Source organism: Myxine glutinosa, chromosome 6, assembly GCF_964187855.1.
Source record: "Myxine glutinosa chromosome 6, kmMyxGlut1.1, whole genome shotgun sequence".
NCBI lineage: Eukaryota > Metazoa > Chordata > Myxini > Myxiniformes > Myxinidae > Myxine > Myxine glutinosa.
The window spans coordinates 157,330,987-157,349,147 of NC_136266.1; the positions used below are offsets into that span (position 1 = coordinate 157,330,987).

General features: G+C 44.9%; 1 protein-coding gene across 1 annotated transcript in view; it reads right to left on the reverse strand.

Annotated features, from left to right (window-relative positions):
• LOC137417416 (zinc finger protein 362-like) overlaps positions 1-18,161 on the reverse strand; it is a 111,669-nt gene that overhangs the window by 5,485 nt on the left and 88,023 nt on the right. The window contains exons 5-8 of the mRNA XM_068103317.2: positions 17,926-18,148; positions 12,426-12,473; positions 11,853-12,077; positions 7,217-7,295 (exon numbers count right to left, since the gene is read on the reverse strand). Of these exons, the coding sequence (XP_067959418.1) occupies positions 7,217-7,295; positions 11,853-12,077; positions 12,426-12,473; positions 17,926-18,148 (575 nt within the window). The remainder of the gene's footprint in view (positions 1-7,216; positions 7,296-11,852; positions 12,078-12,425; positions 12,474-17,925; positions 18,149-18,161) is intronic.

Sequence of the window (18,161 nt, forward strand, 5' to 3'; positions counted from 1 at the left end):
AACCAGTTGAGTTCCATGGGAAAGAGGCACATCAATTATTGCTTTGATACAAATATATTCTGCATCAAATGTAATATGTGGTACTGTGGTAGCATATACAGACTTGGCATTTAATATGGAATATTTTTTTTCTCTTGACTTGGGTTTACTTTCTGAACTCAGTATATCAATCTGGTGAGTTTCTTTTACCCTTCGGTGATGTCTTTGTTGAAAGAACCATGTCACTGATTGTCTTTCGCAGCAAGAAATCAATAACAGGATTATATCACAGGTGGCGTGACAAAATGTAAGGACAGGTACATTTGACGATTGGCTTCACAATCGGGTATATAAGGGTTGTTGCGTTCTGTATTAGTGGAAAACAACTGCTGCACGTCTACAAAAGTTATTGCCGCTTCCTCTGGAGATGGTCCGTCAACTTGACAATGCTGTTTGTCATGGAGTGGTGGTTTTACGAAATTCTGGCATGAAACAGCGTGCTATTGCTCGGCAGTATGGCATCACTCAAGGTCAGGTGTCAAAGATCCTGAAACGAAATGCTCAGAGGGGTGTCCCTACTCCAATACCGAGGCCAGGACGTCCATGCAGAACCACAAGGAGAGATGATCGCCAGCTGCACCGGTTAGTCTGCAATGGCCGTACCAAGTCAGCTAATCGGCTTCGGGCTGAGTTTTAACAACTGACAAATGTACCTGTATCCAGAAGGCTAGTCAACCAACGACTGGTTCAAGCAGGCTATCGTGCCAGGCGTCCCCTGAGAAAGCCACGCCTGACCAGACAACACAGCCAGCGCCGATTGCAGTGGGCCAGAGAGCACCGTCAATGGCAGCCAGGACACTGGAATCACGTGACCTTCAGTGACGAGTCTAGATTTCTGGTCTATCGTCAAGATGGCCGCATCCGAGTGCGCAGACAAGTACATGAAGCCCACAACGAAGATTGTATAGTGCCAAGAGTCCAAGCTGGAGGTGTTGGGGTGACCGTATGGGCTGCTTTTCATGCAGGGGGCAAAACTGACCTGGTTGTTCTGAATGGAAACCTGAACCAGTTCAAGTACAGGGTCATTCTGGAAGAAACATTGCTTCCATTTGCTCGTGCAGCCTTTCAAGGAAACTTTGTCTTCCAAGATGACAATGCACGGCCTCATCGTGCTCGCATGATCCAACACTTTCTTGCTGACCGTGGTGTAGAGCATATGGAGTGGCCTGCCATGTCCCCGGATATGAATCCAATAGAGAACTTGTGGGCAGAATTAACGCGTCAAATCGACCACTTGGACCAGCAGCCGACCTCTGCGCGTGAATTGCAGCAGGCTATTGTCACTGCATGGCAAGCGATGCCTGTCCAAACCTTGGCAAATCTCGTGAACAGCATGCCTCAACGTGTACGTGCTCTCCTGAATGCTCATGGGGGTTACATGAAGTACTGAACTGTAATTTTACTGTCCGTAATCCTAGTCATAATTAGGTTTACTCTCCATGAAATGGAGAGAAACCTATTATTACTGCTAGAGTTTTTCTTATTATTATTCTTCCACCCTATTTTGCACCTCCGAAAACTTCATAATTAAGTTTCTCAGCAACCGCTGGTCGGATTGACAGGAAATTTTCATCAAATGATCGGCTAGGCTCGTAGAATTTTCTAATGCTAATGATGACGTCATAGGTCACGTGGTATGGGCGCCATCTTGTAAAACACCTTCAACTTTGCCCCTCTGTATCTCCGAAACGGCTCAATGGAAAAATTTGAGGAATGGCTCATTCTAAAGAACTCTGCAATGGGAACAAAAAACACGTGTATTGAGTATATCAAAAATGCTAACGTTAAGAGGTTAGAATTCGTCAAACACAGTTTTTCTCCCCCGAAAATGAGATTTGTTCCCCAGATGCTTAGTTTAAAAAAACTCAGAATGCGAAAATTTTCGAAGTCATACGTCACATGGTTCGGCCGCCATCTTGTTTTCCGTGAAAAAACACAAAAAACCCTTTCTCTCCGCAACGGCTGAACGGATCGAGCCCAAACTTGGCATGCATATTCGGATACCCATGACGAACAAAAAAGTCAGCGAGCACGACGTCATCCGACACATGGTTTCAGAGTTATGACGTTTTAAAATTTCAAACTAGAAATGGAATCACCTCCATAATTTGTGGAGATATCGAGTGGAAACTTTACACAAATGTTCCACATGGGGGGATGTTTCATCGTTACTTGAGACGTTTTGATAAGTCACATGGTTTGGCCGCAATAAATAATGGAAGTTAAATTTTAAAAAGCTTGTAACTCTTGAACCACTGCATGGATCGACTTGAATTTTTAATGCAATGTAGCTCTCATCGGGTGGAACAAGTGTGTAAAATTTCAAGATGATTGGATGTACGGTCGCGAAGCTAAAGTCTTTATTGTTGAAAGAAGAAGAAACACACCATTTGTCCGCCCAGGCCACATCTCCCAGTGTTATTGCCATTTTCAGTTTTAATTTCCTTTAAAAAACAATTTCTCTGCAATAATAGGGCCGATTGAGATAAAATTTTCACCATAGGAGGGACTCGGTCTGTAGAATATTTTAATGGTAATTATGACGTCGCAGGTCACGTGGTTCGGCCGCCATCTTGTTTTTCGTGAAAACACGAAAATCCCTTTTTCTCTGCAACGGCTGAACAGATCGAGGCCAAACTTGGCATGCATATTCGTATACCCATGACGAACAAAAAAGTCAGCGAGCACGACATCATCCGACACATGGTTTCAGAGTTATGACGTTTTTAAGCATGAACCTTTAAAGCCTAGCTCCTCCCTCATTTTTGATCCAATCGAGGAGAAAATTCACAGATCTGTTCAGCATGTCGGTCTACTATAATGTCATTTTAGAATTTGCGATAGGTCACGTGGTTTGGCAGATATCGTTAATTAAAGAATTTTTTTTTTAATGGATATCTCTTGAATCGCTTTATTGATCGACGTGAAACTTCATACTGTAGTAGAAGTCATGAAGAGTAACAAGTGTGCAAAATTTCAAGATGATTGGATGTACGGTCGCGAAGCTATAAGTCTTTATTGTTGAAAGAAGAAGAAACACACCATTCTGTCCTGCCAGGCCACGTCTCACAGTGCTATTGCCATTTTAAGTTTTAATTTCCTTTAAAAACATTTTCTCTGCAATAATAGGGCCGATTGAGATAAAATTTTCACCATAGGAGGGACTCGGTCTGTAGAATATTTTAATGGTAAATATGACGTCGTAGGTCACGTGGTTCAGCCGCCATATTGTTTTTCGTGAACACACGAAAAACCCTTTTTCGTGAACACACGAAAAACCCTTTTTCTCTGCAACGGCTGAACAGATCGAGGCCAAACTTTGCAAGCAGAATCGCATGCCCATGACGAACAAAAAGTCAGCGAGGGCGACGTCATCCGACACATGGTTTCAGAGTTATGACGGTTTAAAGCATGAACCTTTAAAACGTAGCTCCTCCCTCATTTTTGATCCAATCGAGGAGCAACTTCACAGATCTGTTCAGCATGTCAGTATACTAAAATGTCATTTTAGAATTTGCGATAGGTCACGTGGTTTGGCAGATATCGTTAATTAAACGAATTTTTTTTTTTTAATGGATATCTCTTGAATCGCTTCATTGATCGACGTGAAACTTCATACTTTTCCAGAAGTCATGAAGAGTAACAAGTGTGCAAAATCTCAAGATGATTGGATGTACGGTCTGGAAACTAGAAGTTGTTATTGCCTGAAGAAGAAGAACCACAACACTTTTTTTTGACCAGGCCATGTGACATAACCACCTCACGAGCTAAAGGTAGCTCGAAATTAAATTGTCTTCGGATTTGGTAGTCGCTAGAGGGTGTTAACATTCGAATGCAACAAATCTGGGCAAATTGTGATGAATTTTCGTAAAACTACACGATATTGTCATTTACATTGGAAAATAACATTGTAAAACTCTCCGCCGCCTCGGCTTATTTCTCGCTCTGAAGTTCATCCTGTCTTCAATTTTAAGGAGAAAGAGAGGTATCTGCAAGCAATGGTGACCTTCATTTTGTGGAAATCCGATTTAAAATGACGAAGTTATCCAAAATCTAACATTTTAAATGGAGCGCATTTCCAAAGTGAATCTTCCACAGGTAAAATATCCACACGTGCAGGCACACCTTACGGCGTCAATTTGGCTCCGATTTCAAATCGGATTTCGATTGTCGTATTGCCTCGGATGAGTTAACAAAATACCACAACAAATTTGGTGACAATCATGAAAAATTTGACCAAGTTCGATCGATGGGATACTTCGTTCTTCTGCTGACATACGGCACGGGCCACGGATGACGTCATGCCACGGCAGGACGTTCTTCCACGGGTGGCAGATATCGTTAATTAAACGAAAATATTTTTTTTAATGGATGGGGTGTGGGGGGGGGGGGGGGTGGGGGATGTGTGTGTGTTTGTGTGTGTGTATGGATGTGCGTGTGTGTGGATGTCTGTGTGTGTGTGTGTGGGCTGGGGGGGGGGATATGTGTGTATGTGGGGGGGGGGGGGAGGTTGGGGTGTGCGTGTGGAGGAGGGGGGTTGGGTGTGTGTGTGTGTGTGTGTGTGTGTGTGTGTGTTTCTGTGTGTGGGGGGGGGATGTGTGTGTGTGTGTAGGGATGTGTGTGTAGGGATATGTGTGGGGGGATGTGTGTGTGTGGATGTGTGTGTGGGTGGGAGGGAGGGGTGTGGGGGTGTTTGTGTGTGGGTGTGTGTGTGGATATGTGTGTTTGTGTGTGGGTGTGGATGTGTGTGTGTGTGTGTGTGTGTGTGTGTGTGTGTGTGTGTGTGTGTGTGTGTGTGTGTGTGTGTTGGGGGTGGGGTGTGTTTGTGTATGTGGAGGGGGGGGTTGCTGTGTGTGTGTGTGTGTGTGGAGGGGTGTGCGTTGGGGGGAGGGGTGTGGGTGTGTGTGTGGGAGGGGGTAGGGGGGATGTGTGTGTGTGTGTGTGTGTGTGTGTGTGTCGGGGTTGTATCCAAGGGGGTTGTGTCAAAGCATGTCCAATGAAAGTGGGGTTGTATCACAAGTGGGGTTGTATCAAAAGTGGGGTTGTATCAACAGTGGGGTTGCATCAAAAGTGGGTGCGAGTAAACCGGTCATCACTGCCAGCAGTTTTAAAGTGGCAGTTCTAGTTTAGCTTTTGTTTTTGTTGAAATTTTTTTTGGCTAATGTGCAAAATAAAGAGATACTTCTGGAAAACGCACAGAAGTTTAACACAGTACTGTCCGTGAATTGAGTTCGATATCAGTTTACATCACTTTCAAGGATCAATTTATTTGCTTCGAAATGTCAAATGTGGTTTTTCTTTCTTTTAAAGGTCACATTAACAAAATCTGGAATAATTTCAACATAATTCCAATGAACTTTTGGTTCTAAGTCCTCTTGAAAAGTAAGTTCACCCCCACAAAAAAATATTCCATATTAAATGCCAGGTCTGTATGAATACATTTTTGTTTGGTGGTCTTAAACATGCACAATATGTTATCTTAAAAGACAAGCTTTTTTTTTTTTTGGCATGCAAGATCGAGGCTCGTGAAAGAGCTAACATTAATCACAAAAACAAAAAACAAATGGACACATAAAACATATAATAAGGGGAGCGGTAGACAAGATGGGGAGAGGGGGGGAAGCACACAAGCACAACATTTGAGTGCAGGGACATCAGGAGATCTGTGGGAGGGAGAGGGCTTGAGGGGAGGAGGCGTGGGAAAGGGGGGCGGGGGGGTGGGAGAAGTATAAAACACAAGGACACTGCAAGGACTTCCAGGAAAGAATTTGGTATTTCAAAAAAGTGAATCTGGGGTGAATTAATGGGGGTAGAAAAGATCAAGGCTTTGGATGGGGGAAGATAAGAGATGGTGGTGAACAGCTGTTTTAACCCTTCGAGTATGGATGACGTCCAGTGCCGCAACCCGCGAAAAAGTTTTGTGGAAGGATGACGTTACTACACGTCATTGACTATACCTATAAATAGATCGTCAGTACGTGCTTGCATTCCCGTACCATAATGCCAAATTAATCCCGTACCGGGGGTATTTTTATCAAAAAAACCCCCGTACTCAAAGGGTTAAAGACTTGGAGGGAGGAGTGGGATTGAAGAGAGTGAGGGAGTATGTTCCAGAGGCAGGAGTAAAGAGGGATGAAAGAGTGAAGGTGAGCAGAAAGTCTTGATTTTGGCAGTTTAACCATAAGACGGTTGCAGGCAGATCTTGTGCGACCTGTAGGAATATTTGGGGGACAGAGCACAGATAGAGCTGGGGGAGCTAGGCCAGAGAGGAGTCAGTAGAAGACAGAAAGATCGCCTACCTGCCTGAGGTGAGTGAGTGAAAGGCCCTCGCAAAGGCTTCATCACGGGAGATTCCAATGATTCTGAAAGCTTTGGTTTCAACAGCGTGAAGCCGAGCTAGGTGTGAGGCAGGAGCACCAGCCCAGAGGGGAGAGCAGTATTCCATTGAGCTGCGGATGAAAGCCTTGTATGAAGTGAGGAGCTCAGGTGTGCCAAGGAAGGACTTCGCACGATGGAGGATGCCCAGTCGGCGACTGGCTTTGGAGGCCAGTTTGGATTCTTGTATGATGCCAGCCAGCTTGTATGATACGTCTTCCACTTCTTAATGATCGATTTCACCATACTCAAAGGGATAATGAGTGACTTTGAAATCTTCTTATAACCTTGTCCTGAATGGTGCTTCTCCACCACTTTATGTCTGACTTCTTTGGAAAGCTCCTTGGTCTTCATGTTTGCCTTGTGGTTGACCAAGTGAATTGCACCATAAAACTCCTCAGATAAGTGGAGGAGCTTAATTTTTTAAAAGTTAAACCACTGATTGCATGCAGGTGAAACCTATTACACTTGTTTTTTTAACCTTTCAAACAAATAATTTGCTCCTGAAGTGATTTATGGTTAATTAGGCAAAGAGTGTCAATACTTATGCAACTGAGAATTATCTGATTTTCTCTATTAATCCAATTTATTCAGAATTTATCTTTATTTTTATTTTTTAGCTTTGCCACTTTGGAGTAGTTTGTGAAGACTATTATATATTAAGTTTGATTTGAAAGCATCATGAAATAAGCTCAGGTGGCATCAAAATGTGAAAACTTAGGAGGGGAATGAATACTTTTGCAGGCCCCTATAGCATTGAACAAATGTGAGAACTTTCAGATCACTCGGACCCATAACCCACCTGCAGGTTTGACAGCTGTGTGAATGCTTTCTCACAACCAGGATGAGCGCACTTGTATGGTCGGTCTCCGGTGTGTATCCTACAATGGCAGAAGCGACAATGACATGAACTATGGAGAAAATTAAACAAGATAAAATGAAAACAAGTCAGCAGTGGTGTGGAAGGCCAAGAGAAGCAAAATGACCACTGTCAACTTGGTAATGGAGAGAAAAAAGGAAATTATCTAGAATGGCACTCGGCAGAGTGCATACCTCCGCCAGGATGAACGGTTTACATTTTCTATCCCACTGAGAGGCCAGATCTGACGCTTTGTGATCAATGGTGATCTCAAGCTTGTGGAGGAGCTTGTATGTGTAATGTATTTGGGAGGACGACTCGGCCATCCTTGTGCTTTTACATGAATTACAATGACTTGGACCGGTGTGTACGGTGTGTAACCTGGTTAGAATAGGTACACCGTATCCCTGCGTGTCGTAAGAGGCGACTAAGAGGGTTGGCGTCAGGAAGGGCATCCGGCCATAAAAACATTGCCTCAAAAAGAGAACCATGACAATTACAACTACATATGGGCAGGGTACAGCCCGAAGTGGAGATCGGTTTCTGAGGTTTGGGACATGGAATGTAGGGACAATGACAGGGAGATCAGGAGAAGTGATGGAAGTATTAATCAGAAGAAGAGTGGACATATGTTGTGTGCAAGAGACGAGATGGAAGGAAAGTGGTGTGAGAATGGTGAAGGGTAGGCAGGGACAGAAATACAAGTTTGTGTGGCAAGGGTGCCCGGAGGGCGTGAATGGTGTTGGTGTCCGTCCTGTTTTCTGAGGAGTTTGTAGACAGTGTGGTGAGTGTGACTCGAGTGAGTGATAGGTTGATGATGGTGAAAATGATGATTCGAAAGCTCTTGGTGAACGTCATCTCGGGATATGCTCCGCAGGTTGGTCGGAGCGATGAAGAGAAGGACAAGTTCTGGTGTGCGATAGAGAAGCTGATGGAAAACGTGAAAGATGAGGAAGTTGTTGTGGTAGGAGGAGACCTAAATGGACATGTGGGAAGGAGTATGGACGGTTTTGAGGGAGTTCATGGGGGTTACGGATATGGTGTGAGAAATGGAGAAGGTGAAAGGATTTTGGAGTTTGCTGATGGAGCTGATTTGTTGATTTGTAATACTCAGTTCCAGAAAGGGGATAATAAGCTTGTTACATACACGTCAGGTGGGTCGACGACAACCGTTGACTACCTGATGGTGCGTAGGCGAGATAGGGGGCACCTCCGGGACACAAAGGTGATACCGGGGGAGGAGGCTGTTTCAAAGCACCACTTGGTTGACTGCGACATAAGGGTGAAAGGTGCGAGGAGAGCTCGGCGGGTGAAGTACCAACCGAGAATGAAGGTGTGGAGGTTGAAAGAGGTGACAGTAAGGGAGGCATTAAAAGAGAGGCTGAGTAGGGTAGAGGATGATGTGGTTGAGCTTGAATGTGGTTGGATGTCAATGAAAGATAGTCTGTTGGGAGCCGTTGGTGAGGTATGTGGATGGACAAAAGGACCACCGAAGCACTCGGAAACATGGTGGTGGGATGAGGAAGTTGGAAAGAGGATTGACGAGAAGAGGAAGAGATCAAGGAGTGGCAGAAGGCGAAGGGTACGGGAGCAGAAAAAGCAGAGCATGAAAGTTATAAGGCAGCCAAGAGGGCTGCAAAGAAAGAGGTAGCAAAGGTGCAGGAGGCATGTAGGAAAATGTTCGGAGAACTCTTGGATTCGGAAGAGGGTCAGAGAGCGGTATTCAGGATTGCAAAGCAGATAGCGAAAGAGAGGTGTGATGTGATGGGGGTGAGTTGCTTGAAGGATGAAGTGTGACAACTCGTTGTGGACCCAGATGGAATTAAAGGAAGATGGAAAAGATATATGGAAATGCTGTTGAATACAGAGAATGAATGGGATGGCAACATAGAGAGTAACCCAGTTTTAGGACCGGCAGAGAAGATAACTGAGAAGGAAGTTGAGGAAGCGATAAAAGCAATGAAGAGTAGAAAAGCGGGAGGGCCGACGGGAGTTGTGGGAGATATGTTGAAGGCAGCAGGAAGTTCGGGTGTGAAGAGAATGGCAGAGATCTGTAATCTGGTGGTGAAAGAAGGTCGCATTCCAGTGGATTGGGAACTGAGTACCCTCGCCCCTCTATACAAGGGGAAAGGTGACCCTCTGGAGTGTGGCTCGTACCGAGCGATAAAGTTATTGGAGCATGGAATGAAGGTATTGGAACGGGTGTTGGAGAGGAGGATAAGGAAGAAGGTGAAGATCGACGAAATGCAGTTTTGATTTATGCCAGGAAGAGGAACGACAGACGCGCTCTTTATTGTGAGGCAGTTGCAGGAGAAGTACATGGAGAAGAGGAAGAAGTTATTTCTTGGGTTTGTTGATCTGGAGAAAGCATTCGATAGGGTTCCACGCGAAGTATTGACATGGGCATTGAGGAAGTTAGGAGTGGAGGAATGGTTGATCAGAGTAGTGATGGCAATGTACAAAAGAGCGCACACAGCTGTAAGGACGAAGGACGGGAACAGTGGTGAGTTTGAGGTGAAGGTGGGAGTGCATCAGGGGTCGGTACTAAGTCCACTACTATTTGTAGCTGTGATGGAGGTGCTGGCTCAGAACGTAAAGGAGGGTTTACCGTGGGAGTTGTTGTATGCAGATGATCTGGTGTAGATTGCGGAAAGTATGGATGGACTGAAGGAAAAGATGAACAAGTGGAAGGAATGTATGGAGACAAAGGGTCTGAAGGTGAATATAGGAAAGACGAAGGTGATGGCAAGTGGTAAAGCATGTGGTGAGGTGGAAAGAACTGGGAAGTGGCCCTGTGCTGTGTACAGGAAGGGTGTCGGAGTGAACTCCATTCAATGTACAATGTGCGCTGAGTGGGTTCATCAAAAATGTTGTGGTCTGAGAGGGTCATTAACCAGTGTGGCAGCTACATTTAAATGTAAGGTGTGCACAGAGGGAGCTGCAGCTGGAGGAAATGTTGAGTTGGATCTTGGAGACGGCGTGAAGTTGGAAGGTGTGAAAACATTTTGCTACCTCGGAGACATGCTGAATGGAGAAGGTGGATCAGACTCGGCAACGGTTGCTAGAGTGAGATGTGCATGGAAGAAGTTTCGGGAAATGAGTGGCGTGCTGATGAGGAGGGGAGTGTCGTTGAAGCTGAAGGGAAAGGTGTATGCTGCATGTGTGAGAAGTGTTATGATTTATGGGAGCGAGACATGGGTCATGAATGTAGAGCAGCAACGAAGGCTGGAAAGGGTGGAAATGGGAATGGTTCGATGGATGTGCGGAGTATCGTTGAGAGAGAGGAAGACAAATGATGAATTGCGAAAGATGATGGGAATAGAGCCTGTGATTGATGCTGTGAAGAGGAACAGGTTGAGATGGTTTGGTCATGTGTTGAGGAAGGATGAAAGTGACTGGTTGAGAAGAGTGATGGAAATGAATGTAGAAGGAAGTAGAGGACGGGGAAGACCGAGAAAGACTTGGCTAAAGATGGTGGAAGAAGAAATGCGGGCAAGGGGGTTAAACAAGGGGAGATGTATAAAATAGGGCAAAATGGAGAAGATTGTCATGGGGACCGCAAGGATAACCCCTGCTCTAGCAGGGAAAATGGCCTTAAAATGCATGTTGTTGTTGTGTTGTTGAGAGGCCAGATCTGGATTTGGGCCTGAACTAAAATCCAATAGGCTTGTTCTTGTCACCTACCAAGCTCACCCACCAAATTTTGTCATATTCCGTCCATAACGTTTGGAAATATCGTGCTACATATTGTTTTTGGCCCCTTGTCTCGATGGTGAAGAATCACTTGAAAAAATTAATTACGAAATTACGAATTTCCAATCGTATCCGGATCTTCACCAAAATCAAATCAATTCGTCTTTGCCACATGCCCAACCTGACCACTGAATCCATCCATAACCTCTTAAGATATCCTGCTGAAAGTCAAACAAAACAGACAAGGGTGAAAACACAACCTCTGTCGACCTTTGGTGGCAGAGGTAATCTATCTATAATTCCAGTAATCTCTGTGTGTTTGTTTGTACGTTTGTACGTTTGTACGTTTGTCTGTGACCGCTGTTTCTCGACAACCACGGGTCCGATATACTTTAAACTTGCCAGGTATATTGCTGGGGACCCGAGGATGTGCCTTTTCAAGGTTTGAAATTAATCGGACAAGTACTTACCGAGCTATGGCGATTTAGCCGTTCGCCGTTCGCTTTGGCGTTGCGAATGGACCAAACCATTGCATGTAAATAGAGGGGGGGGGGTTCTGTGGTCGTTGCGAATGGACCAAACCATTCATGTAAATAGAGGGGGGGGGGGTTCTGTGGTCGTTACTGCCACGTGGTTTCAAAGTTTTTTTTTGTTGTTGTTTTCACGCATGTTTTTTTGCACCCACGTACGGGCACGCCCTAGGATGTTTACACACACACACCCCTACACAAATTTTTTTTTTTTTTTTTTTTTTTGGCAAGGAACGGGCACCCACGTACGGGCACGTCCTAGCTTATATATAGTACGGGCATGCCCTAGTAAATACAAATGCACTAAAAGAAAATCTCTGACACTTATGAATGTAGTGACTTCAACTATGCTTTACCTGGTGTGTTGCTGCAAGTGCGAGAGCTGCCTAAAAGCCTTCTCGCAGTAGGAGCAGTGGTACGGGCGCACGCCCGAGTGGATACGCAGGTGCTGAGCCAGGTACGACGCGTTGGCGAAGGACTTTGAACAATGCTCGCACTTGTGTGGCTTGCCTTCTGTGTGTGACTTTGCATGCGTTTGCATCTCAGACTTGCTGAAGAAGGTGAGTGGGCAGAGTCTGCATCTATTGAAAAAATTTGAAAAAAGAAAGAAAAACGAATATTGCTTGGTTTCGTCAAATAACAGGAGGACTGGTATAAAATACTTCGCCCAAATGTCAAGGCAATTGTAACGCTGTATTTTCAGCAGCCAATCAGAGCAGACCACGGAAGATGAAAGCACAAAAACAATAACAGCAAATGCAAAGCACAGAGACAACTCTCGTCATAATCACCTGTTCTTTCGACCACACCAAACACAACAACGGAATGGCAGATGAGAGAAATGTAAAACAACTTTTCAAAACTTGCATGCTGCTTGAAAGCGCAGTTGAAAAGTTGAACAAACATCAGCGACTGGAGGGCGTGCTTACTTTGTGTCCGCGCCCCCTCCCTCGTCCAGAGAGCCAAACGAACTAAAACTGAAACCAAACAAGAATGTCGTTAACATCCTAATTCGAGTACATGACATTTTTCTCTTTGTGTTTTTGCTAAACAGCCCCAACCAACACCACCAATAATGTAATCTAATTTCTGCACCAATGATGCAAGTTTTGAAAAGAAATCACCTGGAATGACAAAATGGCTCCATGAGGTGGTGAACAGAGAAAAGATTAGTGTTGAGCCCTTTCTATCGCAATACAAGATCGCAACACAAAAAGTGTTTGAAGTAATTCACAAACTCACTGTTATCAACTTGTACATGTACAATAATGCAAACTTTGCTCGTATTTTGTTTTCAACAACACGTAAAGGTGCTTTATATCCAGGGTGGCTCAATAAAATGTGTACAGGTTTTAATATTCCAGAAAGATTGATCAAACAGCAGAGAGTGGGGCGATGCCGAGTGATACAGATGCCTAACGGGTGGCGTTCGCATGTGATGGATTGATTACATGTCACCAGTCAGCTGTTACCCATGATGCGGTCCAGAACGTCACGATAGTACACTTTTTGACATACAAAGTCAATATGCATTTTGTTGTGACACCCTGGATACTAAATTGCAACACTAGAAATACCACTGGACTTTTGCATCAATGACAAGGCCATTAGACAATGGACAAACAAACACAGCATGTGAGACTTGAACCTGTCCTTACAAATTCTCAAACTACAAATTCTTGCTCCAACATACTATATCACTGTATCGGCGGAACTGCGATACCCCCAGCAAAGACTTCCGGTTCCAAATCTGTGGCACGTGGACGTTTGGATTGGCAGTTCCTCTTTCCAGTTCAAAGCTACGTTTTCAGGACCAGATCCATTGTGTCTTTCTGTTACATTTTCAACCCTCTGTTGCTGTTTGTGTGTTTCGTCCAATTTTCCATGTTAAACCAAACCTTGGTGTGCTGTATTGTCTAATTTGTGTCTATGTATCTCAGGCCTAGTTGTCTAGGCCTTAGCTAGCCAGCATGCCAATTCTGTCTCTGCTCTGACGTCGCATGTTTCATTCCACTTATTTTCTCCCCAGTATTGTCCTTTCGGCCTCCTCAAATTAATCATATTACCCCCTCTTCACTTTAAAAAAAAATTCTTCCAATCTAAAAAACCCCAAAAAAATCACAAATTAATCTCCTTTTACTTCCTGTACTTCATTCTTTTTCCCTTCCTTTTCTCAATATCTCAAAAACTGGATCTTCATTGGAGTGAAAATCTTCTTCCGTTAAAAGCTTTTAAATACACCTTAAATGCTCCACTTTCCTCATTTCTCTTATCCTTATTTCTCCAAGTGTTGTTCTTCATCTATTCCTCTTATTCTTCTTCACAATAAATATTTTTCAAACCTGTCTCACTCCTACATGCTTGGTCAATGAACCCTTCTCTGTACCTACAGCCTTTAGCATTAATTATTTCCACCCCTCCAATGAGGTCTGTCTCCATATATCCATATTGGGAATTTTGAGAAGTTTAGTTTGCAGGGGCTGTCTGCTCACAACAATCAATTCTCCTTCACATCCTCAAAAGGTGTGAAACCCCTCCTCCACATCTCATATATGCCAACATCCTTCAAACCCCACCCCTTCTACGTGTCCCCCTCTTCAGCATCCCTTCACCATGTCCCCTCGTTCGGCATCCTCCCTCCCCATCAAGCTTCACACTAACCCCATCTCGTCACCCTGGCCCCACCAATCTTCAACCACCCCCCTGCCACCTCCAATCTACACCCTCATCTCTCCCCCATATTCCCGCCCCTCTCAGCTTCCCCCTCGTCCCACCCCTCTCAACTTCCCCCTCTTCTCAAACTCCCCCTCGTCCCACCCATTCTAAACCTCCAATCCGCACTGCACACTCCCAGTTCATCCCCCCTGCACTGCACCCTCCCAGCTTATATCCCGCACCCTCCCAGCTTCCCTCTGCACCGACCTCTCTCCTTTCTCCTTTCCACATTACTGTACACTGCTGACTGACAATGCCTCCTCTCCTGTCCCTAACTGTGTGGACTTTAGACATCCGAGGCTTCTGCTCCAACCTTACATCTCTGAATTAATGCCGCTGTTTATTAACAGGACCTCATCTGTTTAACAGAATCCTTCCTCCGACAGGCCATCCTCGACTCCTTAATGTCTCTCCCTGGCTATTGTCTCCTCTGATTTAATATAACTGAACCCTGTCCTGGCGGCAGGGTCATGCTGTACATCATGAACTCCATTTCTCACTATCTGTGTGCTGATGTTGCATTTTCCAACACCTAGGAGTAACTTTGGTGGCAACTTCCCCTCTGCTCTCACCTCTTGTTTGTCTGTGTGTTGTACCTACCATACTCCAGACAGTGACGACTCCGTCTACATCTCTCTCAGACAACATGGACTAACTTTTAACCATATTCCTGATCTTCATTAATGATCTCTCTGACTCGCTGGAAATCCCCTTTATCTATTTACTGATGACTCCACACCCTGCCGTGACATCCTTCATCCTTCAGACAGGTATGCAGTAGCATCTGAACCTCTCTTCAGAAAATTGAAAAAAAAAATCACAAGATGCTCAAACACTTGGAATATATCTTTCAAATCTGACAAATCTCACTCGCTTATTATCTCTCTCTGAAAGGACCATCTGACAAAACCCTCGTATCTACTTTCTTAACAATCCTATTGAAGAAGTTCAGTCACTCAAACGTTTGGGTCTCACTGTCAGCCATGATCTTTCTTGGCAAACCTGAATGCTTATCCACCTACAAGGCCTTCATCCACAGCTTGATGGAGTACTGCCTGCTCTCGCCTCTCGGCTGGCTGCGCTGATTCACACCTTGCTCAGCTCGACTCCAGGGAAAACCAAGGCCTTCAAGATCAATGTAATCCCCTGTGATGAAGCAGAGTCCATGATGGGCCTCTTACTTTAAGATTGCAGAGATGTCATTTGGTCTCTCTGTGTGCTACCACCTCCTTTCTGGTTTTTCGCCTTCTGCTCTTTCTGTACTTTGTTCCCTCCAGGTTTCTGCATGGCCCACACAATCCACCATTAACCTCCTTCTGGTGAAACTCACAAATCCAGAATAATCACTAAACTCCACTCATTCATTCCTCCTTTTACCCACCTGTGGAACCAACTTCCACACTCACTTCAATCACATTCTACCATAACCACCATCTCAGATCTCATATCATAACCACCATCTACCCCATCTGAAACCACGATCATTTTACTAATGTCAACCACCTCCCCCCACTCCACTCCGAAGTCCCCCTTTTCCCAAATTTCCAGTTTTTCCTTCCTGAGAATTTGTTTTTGCATCCATCTTGTCCACCCCATGCATTCTCCCTTACCCCTCATATGCCCCAAAATCCCTTGTTTTTTTGGGGGTGTGTTGTATATGTTGTCGAGGCTGTATAAGAGCTAACATACAGAACATATAATAAAGGAAGTGGGAGACAAAAGGGGGAGAGAGAGTGAAGCCCATCAACAGTAGAGAAAGGGGACATCAGGAGATCTGTGGAACGGGCCAGGGCGGAGTACACAGGATAAACAAGATGGACACTACAGGGACTATCAGGAAAGAAAACAGGGGATTTGAAGGAGGTGGTTTTAGGATGGATTAATGGGGGTAGAAAATACCAAGGTTTTGGATGGAGAAGGATAAGAGATGGTGGTGAACAGCTGTTTTAAAGACATGGAGGGAGGAGTGGGATTGGAGATAGTGAGGGAGTTTGTTCCAGAGGAGGGGAGAAAAAAGGAGGAATGAAAGAGTGAAGGTGAGAAGAGAGTGCTGATTTTAGCAGTTTCACCAGAAGAGGGTTGTTGGCAGATCTCGTAGGTTTGGGGGACTGTAGGAATATTTGGGTGACAGAGCACAGAGAGAGTAGGGGGTGCAAGGTCAGAGATGATTCGGTAGAAGACAGAAAGACCGCCAATCTGCCTCCGGTGAGAGAGTGAAAGGCCCATTGACTCCACTTCATCGTGGGAGATACCAATGATCCTAAAAACCTTGGTTACTACAGCGTGAAGCCGAGCTAGGTGTGAGGGAGGAGCACCAGCCCAGAGGGGAGAGCAGTACTCCATCGATCAAAGCTGCAGATGAAAGCTTTTTTATGTGATTAAAAGTTCAGTCGTGCCAAGGAAGGACTTCGCACGATGGAGGATGCTTAGTCGGCGAACGGCTTTGGAGGCCAGCTTGGAAAAGTGTTTTTTCCCAGAAAAGATCATGGCAGATAGTGAGACCCAAAAGCTTGAGTGAATGAACTTCTTCGAGAGGATTGTTGAGAAAGTAGATGGGACGGGGTGGGGGGCTATCCAGAAGGTCATTTCAAAGAGACATCGTGAGAGTACGAGATTTATCAGAATTGAATGACATGTTCCACTTGTTTGAGCAGTTTGTGATTTCGTCCAGGTCTGCAGAGAGTGAGGAGGCTGCAGCCTGCCAATCTGAGGGATGAGTTATGGAGAGGCAGAGGATGGAGTCATCAGCAAAGAGATAGAGAGGATTTTCCAGAGAGTTTGGAGAGCAGGGCGGGGTGCCAGACCATATAAAAAGCTTGAGATAGGTCTCGGGAGACGGCTCTGATCTCATGTCTGGTATTGAGGATCCATCCATTGTTGGGAAAGCAGAAGCAGCATGTCCAGAGTAGAGTGACCTGGTCTGAATACAAATTGATGCTCAGAGATCAAGCCATTGGAGAAGAGGAAAGATTTGATATCCGAAGCAATGATGGATTCCATGACTTTGCTGATAATTGGGAGCAGGCTGATTGGTCTATAGTTGCAAGGATGTGTTTTTGCACATTTTTTGTATAAAACGGCAATGTTGGCTGATACTGCAATGGTAATGCAAGCTGATAGCAGATGACCTTGATCAAAACAAAAGGTAAAGAGAACAGAGAGCGCGTGAGATAGAGCGGCAGAGCAGGATTTTAGGACCCGTGGGGCTGATTCCGTCTGGTCCAGTTGCAGAATCAGAGTCGAGGTTTGACAGAAACTTCACCTTGTCAGGAGAGAAGGACACAGTGTCCATGAGTATCTGGGTGTGACTGGGTAAGGTGGGTACAGAAAGTGATGAGTTTGTGACGCAATATTTTGAAGCAAACATAGAGTTGAGACATTTAGCCTTTTCACGAGAAATATGTCCAAGTCCCCACCTATTTTTTCCCTCAACTCCACTGTTGTGTTTCCCCCACTCCTCCTCCCCCCACCCCACCTCTTTTTCTACTGTTCCTCTTGTTCCATTACGTCCTGATCCTTTCTATGTTCTAGCTCCTCCACAAGCCTTGACTTTGTATACAAGAACCAAATAATGCTACCGGCAGCCATGTGCTGCACATAAGATGAATGAGAATAAAAATAATATTGAAGGTGGTGGTCATAAAATAGAAAATGGCCTCATAATCTGGTGAACACAAAACAGTGCTGTTTGGATTATAAGCACAGTTTACTCACTTGTACGATTTTCCATCCTTACAGCCGTCAGAACCAGAAGCAAGAATTGGGTATGGAACAACGAGAACAGGTTGCGATGTTGATGATCCAATGCCTACTGACCCATCGATGCCCAAGGCCTTGCTCCGACGGCGTCCCCTATCTCCATGCTTCATTCCTGCAGGCTTTGAAGCACCAATCATGGCAGGAATAGAGTCGAGGGAATTCATACTGCTGCCCAGGCCTGAGAAAAGACA